Source organism: Balaenoptera borealis, assembly GCF_965194805.1.
Source record: "Balaenoptera borealis genome assembly, chromosome: 21".
Taxonomy (NCBI): Eukaryota; Metazoa; Chordata; class Mammalia; order Artiodactyla; family Balaenopteridae; genus Balaenoptera; species Balaenoptera borealis.
The window spans coordinates 23462379-23474862 of NC_138880.1; the positions used below are offsets into that span (position 1 = coordinate 23462379).

Below are 12484 nucleotides of genomic sequence, written 5' to 3' on the forward strand. Positions count from 1 at the left end.
CTGTACATGTGGAAACATCAAAAGAAAATAGCACTTTAATACAGTTCAAAATAGTGTTCTTCTGCTGCCTTATTATTCAAAAATTATATCAAATTCAAAATTTAAACTGGGTTTTGTGGCATTGGCTTGATCCTGCAGCCAGCAGGAATAGTGACTGTAGAAAGTTCTATCATTGCAAAAGCCAGGGGTTTTATAAAAAATATTATTGACCGCTATGGCATGGCCACCCACCAATCAGAATGGATGCTGGTGCTACACCATCTTGATGCAGACCGGGTGGATGTCAGCCCTGGCCACAGCTATGCATTATCTAGGATGCTAGCTTTGCCCCATCCTGTTAGCCTCACTCTGTTACAACTCAGAACATGTAGATAAAGAAGAAAAACACTGTGCTATCCAACTTCATCCCTTCCAGGGGTTGACTTCTATAACCCATTTCAGATACACCATCACAGCAAGCTATGCACTTTCTGAAGCTCTTCCTACATAAGTTCATTCCCTGAATCTGTCAGTGATCAGATGATGGTACTGTCATCGACACATTGCAGGTTAAACTACTGTGCTTTTTGAAATAACTTACACATGTCATTTCCCACAGTACCAATATGAACATGTATAAGGCCAAATATCCTTAGGAAAGATTCTAATGTTGTGAATGGATGATTAAACTGCATGTATGTTGATAAGCCATAATTTGGGAGTAAGCTCTGAGGCTTTAGTTGCATTCTCATAATGAAAACAAAACACTGGAAGTATAAGGCTTTCCCAGATGGAAAACTATTGTTTATTAGAAAACATTGACAATTATAATTTTTATGTTATCACATCTCTATTTCTAATGCATTTTCCTGATATTCATTACAGGGAGATAGAATTATTCTTCTTAAAAGAGTTGATCAAAACTGGTATGAAGGTAAAATTCCAGGAAGCAACAGACAAGGCATCTTCCCTGTTTCCTATGTAGAAGTCATCAAGAAGAATACAACCAAAGGTGCTGAGGATTACCCTGACCCGCCAATACCCCACAGCTATTCTAGTGATAGAATCCACAGCTTAAGTTCAAATAAGGTAAGAAAACATTCTAGCATATTAGTATAATATTTGGGAGCTCAGAGTAACATAATCGGTACATGATTTTAGGACATTAGATTACAACATCATAGCTATGGCAAAGCAAAAGATTTACATGTTATGTTTCTAAGTGCCAAGTCAAATCAATATAATTTAATTTTTCCTATGGGTGCTGGCATAAAGGTTTAAGCTACATAAAGGGAAACTACATAAAGAATCTACTATCTTAAGAGAAGCATTTTCTTTTAAAGGGCTAAGGCTAGGCATTTTATTTATTCTACTTTTCTTTGAAGACTGGGTTGCTGAGCAATTACTCTCAATCCTTTATCATTGGATAATGGAACAGTTTGGTACTTTCCAATTTTGTCTGATTGGTTATAAAATTTTCCAGAATCTTCTTTAGTACATTTACTTCACTAGCAGAGCTCAGCATTTAGAGGGCAACATCCTTCCTTTAGTAGTTTCTACTGCTAGAAAGAAAAGAATCTTCATCCATATCTTTGTCTTATCCACCATTCAGTCATCTTAAAAGAACTATCAGATAAATTTCAAAGCGACTGTACTTTCAAATAAATGTTTCTAAGAAAGAATAAGTACGTATCTACAAAGGCTTATTTAAAATTTAAGAAATTCTTACATGATGTCATAATATTGGCAATGTAATATTTTAGATCACAATGTTTTAATCTTTGCTGAGAATATGATTTAAACGTATTTTCAGTTTCCTAAGTTTTCTCTTAGAATACCAGATTTTACATTTTATAAATCGAGAAATGTACAAATTTCACTAAAAACTAATTAGTGTTTTATTCTCACTGCTGGGGAAAAATACGTTGAAAAGCTTACGTTCATAAATTTTGAAAAATATTTAATGGTTTTACCAACTGGTAATGTATACTATGATGTCATTGGCTAAATGAAGGGAACTTCTCAGTAGTTTTGAACTGAATCATTTTCAGAAAAAGAACTGTAATGTACTTTTAAACCATGATACCCAAAACATACTAAACATTAAATACACTATTTTCTGACTGATATTTATAAATAGAGGAGGGAATTCATTGTGATTTATGAATCACTCTTGGACATACTCAAATCACATTTCTTGACATACTATCTTTATTTTAGGAGGGACTCAAATGTAAGTTGATATTATTTCTGATATTTCTGCCTTTAATATAGTAGAATCCAATTCTAATGCTTTTGGAAGACAAGATAATTACATGATGTTTGTATTATAGGTATATTTTTGTGATATAGGTATCTCAGGATACTTAATTTAACTTTCAGTAGAAGCAAGTCCACGGTAAGGCTAAGCACTTTGAACCCATTAACATGGATATTCGTGACTGTGGCGGTCATGGAGCTGGAGTAGTAGTAGCAGCAGGTAGTCATGGCGTAGCAGTAGCCATGACGATAATGGAATTTAAAGACCTTTCCTCCTCAGCCACATAATGTTCCTAGCACTAAAGGTGCTATGTAGCCTTTAGTCTTGAATCTTCTGTAAGGGTGCTCACAAGTGTTCTGTGACATTTAATCTCATTTATCCCACCCCATGGTGACACGACATCACATTTCCGTTTTTAAAAACTAAATAAATTCTATTAAAGCCCCACTCCTATTATAGGACAGAAGTCAAAAGTTAAGTGGAGAGTGCACTGTGCACTGATCCATACTAAGGCCCAAGGACCAAGCGTGCTGAGTGCACCAGTGACGTGTCAGCTTAAACAATCAACCAGCAAGTGCAATCTTTCTTGAAGATTTTTTCTTTCCAAACCCAAATCATCGACCTGGAAAGAACCAAAGCAAAATGTCTTCCACCAGCCTCTCTCAAGGCCTTCATATGTGTAGCATATAGCATTCTTCCTAGTCCAAAAACAATACATAAATGTATTAGAATGTTTCTAGGCAACACTTCTAGAACAACTTTTAATGAATTTACATAAAAAATTCTGTTTTGTTCAATGTATCCAAAATATAGCGATAATATTAAGACATACAGAAGTATTTTTTTACTTCAGGAGATTAAGCTTCATAAATTAGACCTCCACTAGATTATATAAAATGTCCAGCTTTTGAAAAAGAGAATGGAAGTCCTAGCAGAAGTTTACTCCTGTTTGCATCATATGCTCCCTTTCTATGTCAAAATTTACTTTGGATTTTTTAAAACTTTGAAATAGTAGTTATGTAAGTTCAGTCTCGTTTTGATCGTGGGTTTCTGTTCTTAAAAAATATCTCTCAGAACTTATTCATTTAGAAATGTGTTAACATATAATGATGTAAAAATGTTTTATGCCATATGTTATAATCACCTCGCAAACCCAAGTAAGAAAATGATGAAGGTTCAAAAGATTTGGCACAGGAAGAAAGAACACTAAACAGATTCTGGGAATAAAAAAGGTTTAATTATTGGTTTTCATTCTACATTATTTCAGAGTCATTTATATTAAATCAATATCTGGAAACCTGCTTTGAAAGAAGTAGTCTATTAAACTAAATCTCTAAAGATTTTGCTGTCTGTTCTTATAATCTCTATGACAGCTTTATCTTGTCATTTGACATTTAATAGACCTTTTCCAAATACTAGTATAAAGTATTCAGATAAATCTTTAATTAACATACTAATTATTTTATGTATTTAAATTCAAAAAATATAAGCAAATCTAGACCATAGCATAAAATATTTTTTATATTCACCATCATAACTTTCTGCATTTCTCTGTCTCTGTGTTTTAATGCATTATTATTATTTTCATGTTTTTTTAACTTCATATATCCTGCTCATTTCTAAGTTGGCTTCCAGCGAACCAGTCCCCCCTCCCTTGCACAAAGCTTCATGTGGCCCAGATAAAGGAGCTCTCCAGGGAATCACCCCGGGGTGGCTGTCCCTGACAGCCAAGTGTCCACTGGTAAAGCCTTTGGCCCCAACACTACCTCCTTTTCTGGACAACATATTGGACGAATTAGAGAAGCTTGGTGCTTTAGTTTTACCTGCTGACCAAGCCAAACCAAATACCCCAGAGGAGATCACCCTTGAAATTAAGGAGGACCCCTCTGTTGTCCTCCCATTGCCGCCAGCATCTGCACCTGCCAAGCCACCCTCCTCTCTGCTACCTCTCCCCCACTTGGGTGTGACCTCAGCTGCAACCCAGCCCCCTGAGGCAGCGCCGCTTCAGGATTCCAGAAAGACACCTCAAAACCAGCTTGCAGATCTGACAACAATGAAAAAGGGTTCTGCAGGCCCTGAAAAAGTACCTGAGGTCCTAGGTGATAAGTTCGTGACCTCTGCACACGCTAGTGTGGGTCCCTTGCCCCAAACCCTCCCCGTCATTGGAGAAGAAGATGAGGAAATCTATGAGGGGGTCATGGCAGGTATCCGAAGAGGGCCAGAATCTCAAGAACCAGATGCCTTGTGGTGTGGCCATGATGGCACAGAGGTGACACCACTCCTGCACATAGAAGAGGAGGAAGAGGAGAGGGAAGCTGACCGCTTAAAATTTCCAATAGCAATCCCCACAGACCCTAGGAGCCCTAAGGAAGACAGCGATGCAGCAAAAACCAGTGAAGAGGTACTCTAATTTTGCCTAATTCCTGAAGAACTAACCAGTCTTACTACAGTTAGCTAGTACAGTTAACCATATTAATAAACATCAATTTTGACACTGTCTTAGAAGGTTTCCATGCAAGAAACACAGCACTATATGAGGTAGGGGTGGAGGGATGGATAGAAACACACCAAATTTTAACAAGATGATGTAAATATGTGATATTATTCCATTATTTATTTATTACTATAAATCCATATTTAAACATTTTTGTAATTTAAAGTCTTTCTAATTTTAATATTCATAATAATAGCTGATAGTTGAGCTCTTACTGAGTGTCAGACAGCATTCTAAGAACGCTACATCTTTACTTTTCAAAGCTCAGTAGGGTGGGTTATATTATTATTCCCACTTTCGGGATGAGGAAATCGCTACGCAGAGAGATTAGTTCACCTCCAGGGTGAGAAAACTATACACCATATCTTTGATATAGTAGCAGTTTGAAAAAGAAGGGAAGAAAGAAAGAGAAAGAAAAGAAAACAAAAAAGAAAAATATACTGCAGTTCCCTTTCAACTCTTTCTGAAGAGGTAATGGCTTTAAGTTGGTGACGACCTAAGAGTGGAGTCCTACATATTCACCTTACAAACAAAGAACCTTGGGCAATAATTTTAATCAGTTAAGAGGGAAATGCTCTAAATCTTTAGCTTGTAAGCTTCTCTCTTTCAAAAAAGAGAAAAACAAAACTTGATGTCTCAAATATTTAATCTGCGAATTAGAAAGCAAATATGATTACTGGCAAATATTGAAATTATGGAACAAAATTAATGATTCATATTATGCCACTAAGCAAGTCACTTTCCCCCATGGCTCCTCTACTTAGAAATCTTTAACAATGAAAATCAGTTTTAAAACCCCATAATTTCCAATTAAGATCTTACCGATAACAAATGTAGAGGCATTTGGTCTCTATGGGGTATTCTTGGCATTAAATAATGGTGAGTGCCCATTAGGCTGCCGAACACCCACAAAACCCTGAGTCTTGGCTGTCCCCTAACCGGGTGAGAAAATGTCATCTGGACAAAGAACGTAGCCATGCCTGCATTTGCATAAAATAAACACACTGCTTCGTAATAGAGATCATTCATTCATTGCAGTAAGTCAAGCAGATTTCTAAGTCAATTACTTAAATAACTAATTTCCCCTTCAATTTAATCAAGTTTAAGATGTGATTAGACATGTGGCTTGGTTCGCAGGAACCGCTACTGCCGGCTGCAGGCAGCACCCCCAGCGTGGTGCTCAGGGGGTGGGTTTCACAGCCAGTGTCCGCCATGCACGCACACGCACAGGCAGAGGTCGTAACTCCCCTAGCTTTGCAGCCAACTGACTATAAATTGTGATCTACTTCACAAGCAAGTTACAAAGAGTCATTGCAGGGTTTTACACTTTCTTCCTCAATGTTTAGAAGGACCCATCCCACAAATTACATTATACAATTGTAGATTATGGGGGTTCTTATCTCCAGCCACTCATATCAGAAAAAAGTGAAACTGATCATACCCATTGGGAATTTTGAATCAAATGCAGAAGAAAAAGTTAGTGCTTTCAAAGCAAGAATTTGTCATAAATGTCACATACCCCAGGGTATTTAGTAACTTTAAAATTATTTAGGTGCGGGGGGTATTCTCTAAAAAGCATGTAACCTCATTCTGGACACAAGCATAATTGCATCTTGTCTTTCCTCAATATCTAAGCCATCTTCATTTTCTTCGGGAGATCGAACATCTACATCCTTTCCCAGCTGTCTGCTTTCCTCCCTTCCCTTTCATTCCTCCTTGGCCACTGTCTCTGACCTGGTCCCCACACTTTCTCAGCCTACCCAGCCCTACTCATCTCCGCTCCTCCCTAAATACTCTTATCAACAGGAGATAAGCTCACCAAAATTAAAGGTAACTGCATCTTGAGTGTGGTTTATTGCATGTCTTTCAATGAACTTAATTAATTAGATGTACGTCTTTAGATTCGTGCCATCTTACAAGATCTAAAAAGTCATTCAATATTGGTTGCTAACTTTTAACATCATTAGCATGGCCTCTGTCCAAAAATTTAAAAGATATATTTGCATAGCAGCTATACGTAGATTGAGGAGAAAAACTAAACTTCATATAAGAATAAAAAGTGATTATTAGACTTTTTTTTTAAGTTGAGGGTCAGCAGGAGAACCATCCCATCCAAAGGTGTCAGCTGTGTGCCTGTCATCCTCTGTCACTTCTTAGTGGGCTCATTGCCTCCTAAGTTTCCCAACTAATCAGCAGGTTCAGCAGAGCCTAAGGGCTGGATGATCTTTGGCACTGTCTTGAGCCTTGTTCTTCCACAAAACTGAAGTAAATTAATGAGGATGTGGAAAGGAGGCTTCTTTTGTAGCAGTTAACAAGGCATCCATCTCTGAGACTTGCTGGCTGGCTGGCAGCTCTGCTGGTATTTAACTCCCTCTTAGGATACCATGATGAAAGATTTTTAACAAAGTTAATGACTGGCCTTGGAAAGAGATTCAGTGACAACCACAGCATGAAATCAATCCATCTCAGAAAAGTTTTACTTCTCTATGTCCAGAATGATCCTGAAACCTTTTCCTTTGGACAAAAGGACTTCAAATAATGACTCAACCTTACACTCAATCTTCTCAACTTGAAATGAGAGCCTCTGCAGATAAGTACAAAAACAAAACAAAACGAAGGCTCTGGTAGAGTCATGTTTTTGAACTAGGAAGCACCAACACCTGAGAAATGCCATTTATGCAATCTTCCAAACCCCCATCACCAAATCTATCCACCAAAATAGTCCATCTACGTGAATTTTATCTTACGTAGAAAAGGAATCTTTGAAAAAATGTAGTATATTTTAAAGACATATTGCTCTTTGCCCTTTGAGGTTTTTATCTTAGCTGGCAGGAAATAATTAGGAAATTTTTTAAATAATAATAATTCTTTAGATAATGTCTGAGACTAAGAATTTGCCTTTTTTCCTCTCTCTGTGGTTCTCTTTTTAAGGCCAAAATATTTATTCCTTGCCTTTCCCTACTTGTTCTTCAGCCTTTATGCTCAGTCAGTAAGTGGGCAAGTAACTTGAGCATCGGCCTTCTCTAATGTAGAGAGATGGAACACTCACCACTGTAGTGTCAAGGACAAAACCAGAATTTAAACAGGTTTATTCTCCTGCAAGAACCAAGCTCATCTCATGCATTCTGTATGTTTCAGTTGTTCACAGAATGGTATGAGAGAATGGAGATATTCACAGTAACCATGTTTTAAAAGAATACTTTAATAACTACATCAAATAACTAACTCCAGAAAAATGAAGTTTTTTCTCTTTTTTATCTCATATTTGAGAGCAAATGTTAATTTTAATCCCCCACTTTTTCTGAAAACCTTATAAATCTATTTTTTACTCATAGAAAGAATATAAGTTGACTGAAGTTATGCTTATAAGTATACATACAAATTGAATCAACTACAAATTTTAGGCCATTATTATAGTTTAATCTACAACTGACACAGTAAAAAAATTGATGTGAATCCTTTAAGAAGGCTTCCTATTTCTCTCATTTCAAGAATGTTAGAAATTTTGCTCATTACAAAGAAGGAGAGTAACCTACCACTAAAAGCAAAGAGAAAATAAAATTTTAACAATGTTTTAATAGGCATAGTATGGTATGCATGAAATCATTACAACAATGTTATCAACCCCTATCAGCCATTGTTTTACTTAACTCATGTTAATTTAATGCAATTTTGTTCTTTTAAAGTATTTTCTGAGATAATGTAAGTCTGTCATATGCAATCCAAAATCTTCCATGGAAGTAAAATTTACCACGACTTTATAGATGACGAAAGACTGAAATGTACATATAAATTATGAGTTTGATATATAAATCAGAATCCAATATTTTCTCTAGTCTTTGAGCATCTTTTAAATATTGGGTTTTCATAATATAAATTATTATAATCCTCAGCTTTGCTGTAAGCTGAGCTTCCAATTCCATCTAAGAATATTCTGTAAAAGAGTCTTGCAGCAATGTGGACTCAAGCTGCAGTGGAAGCACTTTGTGAACAGAGAGAAAGACTCTTTCTTGGGTTTCTTCCAAGAAACTCAGTTATTATGGTCCCAAAAGGAAGTCTCCTCACCCTAAAGCCATCCCACTGGAAGGTAATCCCCTTGAGCACAGTTTCCAACATGAAATTAAGCCCTGATTCTTCCTAATATGTTCAAATGATCTTTCCAGTTGTTTATCCACATCATTCCAACAGCTACTTTTTTTCTCTATGAGTCTTGATGTTTATAGAACCCTTGTATTAGTCAAGATTGGGGCAGCTGCAGTGCCAGAAGGCTCAAAATAATTAGAGCTTAAACAAGGTAGAAATATATATTTCTTATGCATAAATGTAGGGCATCCAGGGTTGGTATGTGGCTATACAGTCATCAAGGATCCCAGGAGATTCCATTTTATTTTGGCACACCACCATGCTCAATGAAAAGCTTCCGCTGCATGGTCCAAAGTGGCTGCAGCAGCTCCAGCAGTCCCTTTCTCATTCCAGCCAGCAGGAAGGAAAAAAGCGGAGGGAAGCTTATGTCTTCTTCCTTGAAGGGCATTTTCCAGAAACCGCACATATCCCATCTGTCAGAACTTACCACATGAACATATCTAGATACAAGGAAGTTTGGAAAATAGACCTTATTCAGAATGGCCGTGTGCCTACCTAACATTTGGGATTCTGTTACTGGGATGACAAAGAAGAGAATGGATATTGGAGAACATGAAGCATTCTCTGCCACAAGCCTTAAAGAAAAATGCCTGATGCATTTCATCCCCAGAGACTGAAGATATGAGGTCAATCATTACTAATTATTATGAACTTTTTCCTAAATGAGAGTTGAGGAAACCACATGCTTTTATTTAAAAGTCCTTTAGTCCTGCTAAAGTTCCCATAAGCCAAATCAAATACCAGACAGTACATTGCTAGGTCTTGTCCATGAATGGACAGAAAATAAAACATACACACAAGAAAGGTTAGTTTACTCACTGTCATATTAAAAATCTTACTTTGAAAGAACACCAAAATAGTCACAAGGTGCTTGGAGTTAGAACAATATTCTGTATTTAATTATACAGTATTTCACAATTTCCCCCAGAAAAGCCTTTTTTTTTTTGGCCATGCTGCGAGGCTTGTGGGATCTTAGTTCCCCAACCAGGGTCTGAACCTGGGCCCTCAGCAGTGAAAGCGCAGAGTCCTAACCACTGGACCGCCGGAGAATTCCCCATATTTTCTTTGTATGTGTTTTATTAGAAAATTTACCCGTGACAAATGATTGACACTGTCTATGAAATTTGATGGATATAAAGCAAAATTTCCCTGGCTCTTACCTTGCATCTATTCAAATAAACACAAAGAAAACAGGTCAGATCTGAGAGTATCTTGAAACCAATTGTTAAGCATTCTATTAAAGACATAAAATTTCTTGTAAGTGTTCTTAGCCATCTACACTGCATTCAAACATCTTCCCTATGCCAACTTCCCTCTATAAATCTCTCTCTGCTCTGCCTGTGAGTTCCCTAGTAAAGCAGCGACTGATACCTGTGCTGTGAAAACTCTGGGCCGCCAGAAGAGCTGTCTTCAGACTGTTAACCCTTCCTGCTCTGCTCTTATTTGGGAGTTTGGCATGCTGTGTGTGCATGGAAAAAAAACAAAACAGGAAAGCTCCTCTGAAGGCTGGGTGATGAAGATGAGAACTAATTAACTTCTTACGGCTTTTCCAGGCTGATTTAAAAAGCGATCTACTTGTCTTGGGTAAGCCTCCGCGTAGCCCAGTGATGTCCTGGAGATCCTGCAGCTCACCTGTCAGAGGGCTCAGCGGTTCCCACAGGGTAGGATCAGATGCCCCACCTTGAGCCAGGCACCCTGGCCACCCCTCCACCATCAGTGGGCTGGCTCTTCCTTAGTTGTCATTGCTGTGCTTTGCCAATGAAGTAGGGCTGGAGGTACCCTTGAAAGGAAACGACCTCTCTGATGATGATGAGCAGCTATGAAGTCAGATCAACACGAAAATCCTATCCTGAGTCTTTGGTCAATGAGCTTCCCCTTTATGTGTGCGTGTAAGCTTTCCAAAAGCGACAAAGACATGCCCCAATTCTCCTCTGTGCAAATAAGGGTGTGGTATATGTTGTCTTCCACATCCATCTTGTGTAAATCACTGCTTTCCCATCACTATTTCTAGTGCAAAGAATAAAGCTGCTGCCAATCATATACTGAACTCACACCCTTCCAGGGATGCTTGCTTCTGCGTCGTTCAGTTTATTTGGATTTCTTTTAATCCATGGCCCTTGTTGTAAAATATCTTGTTGCTCTGCTGACATGTGCCGTATTCACTCCATGACCCTTTCAAGCCAACTCTGCTTCTCTGGACTCCAGGGGCTCCCAGTCTCTTGACAGCTCTGATGGAACTTAAAGGTCAGATTATTTTCCCTTTGACTACTTAGTTCTGTGGCATCGACAGCCCTTGAAAATGAATGGGTTCTAACTGGTACCATCAATTCTGAGGACGGCAGCCGAGGAGTTTGAGAATTTTCATCTCTGCCTGAATCGGTCCTTTCCCATTTCTATTTTGATGGACCTGGTTTAATCTTACGTGCTCCAGTACATGATTATGGTTCTGCAAGCTTTTAAGGGCTTGATGACAGATTTCCTTTTCCGTTTTTAAGAAATGTAGATACTTCTCTGTATTTAGGCCATTTTTGTGCTTTTTGCTTTGCCTAATAAGACCTGATTTTGTTTCTGAGGCAGAGATTTGTGTTGCCATAGAGAATGAGGAATGTTGATTGGGAGAGATTCTCACAGAAGGGCTTTCCAGAGCCAAAAAAAGAAAAAAAGAAAGCTTTTTCCAAAATTAATATGGCCCATCCATAAATTCCCATGGGTCAATGAGATGGTATGCTTTGGGTCACCATAAGTTTTTTTCTTTGTCAGATTTTTACATTATGTACTTATATGTTCTATTATATGTGTTTGTGTGGAACACAAATATTCTATATTCTTTAGACTTAGGCAAAGTTGTGTTTTCACAATTTAAAAAATAATTTAAATATTTAAAATAATTGTATAATGTAAGAAAGAAAAATACACCTAGAAACATAAACATGGTACGGTTATTAAGAGAATTTCATCTAATTCTGGTTGGCAAGTACCACACCTAACATTTTCTGGGAAAAAAAATAAGAACTCTAGAACTGCTTAGAGCCCTTTCAAAGATTTTCCCACATTAGTATTTAAAGTAATGGTCAATCCTTACCTAAGAATTACCTAATACTAGATATAGCTAATCCTCCAGATGCCTCTTCAGAAGCACAGATAAGAAGACAGGTTTAGGACAGACTGTGCCTTACTATCTGAGCTAGAAAAGTGTATATTTTACTGATACCTAAGGTTCTAGGATATTTCAAACCAACTTTCTTATGAGCAGTGGCTTGTGATTGGTTCTGGCTTTGAAAATTAGCATGTGTTTAAAACCTGTCTCATTTGTATCTGCTTTTGACAACACTAAAAAATAGCTACACTAAAAGAGAAAAAAAAGATTGTAACATTGCCAAGGAAAAAGCTAAATATTTAGGATTCTATAAAAGCAGCATGTTTCATTGGGTTTTCTAATTTTCATTGGGCTCTTAAGACTCATTAAGGAAATGTAAATATGACATAATTCTCGCTTAAAATTTCCAGCACAGTGACTGTCATCTGTTAACTTCAAAACCATCTTTTTAAACTCACAGCTCATATGAGCTTCTTGAATGTCACTAATGTATCTTCTATATTTATCACAA

General features: G+C 37.4%; 2 protein-coding genes across 12 annotated transcripts in view; one reads left to right on the top strand and one right to left on the bottom strand.

Annotated features, from left to right (window-relative positions):
- The window catches only part of SORBS2 (sorbin and SH3 domain containing 2), a 230452-nt gene that overhangs the window by 181305 nt on the left and 36663 nt on the right, over positions 1–12484 (top strand). For 8 of the 9 annotated variants that reach the window (XM_082375171.1, XM_082375165.1, XM_082375168.1 and 5 more), the window contains one exon: positions 865–1068. In XM_082375171.1, the coding sequence (XP_082231297.1) occupies positions 865–1068 (204 nt within the window). Of the gene's footprint in view, positions 1–864; positions 1069–3863; positions 4641–6368; positions 6564–10429; positions 10538–12484 lie in introns of all 9 variants that reach the window. The other variant, XM_082375164.1, reaches the window with a different exon arrangement.
- The window catches only part of CFAP96 (cilia and flagella associated protein 96), a 157354-nt gene that overhangs the window by 9672 nt on the left and 135198 nt on the right, over positions 1–12484 (bottom strand). The gene's annotated exons all lie outside the window — the stretch shown is intronic.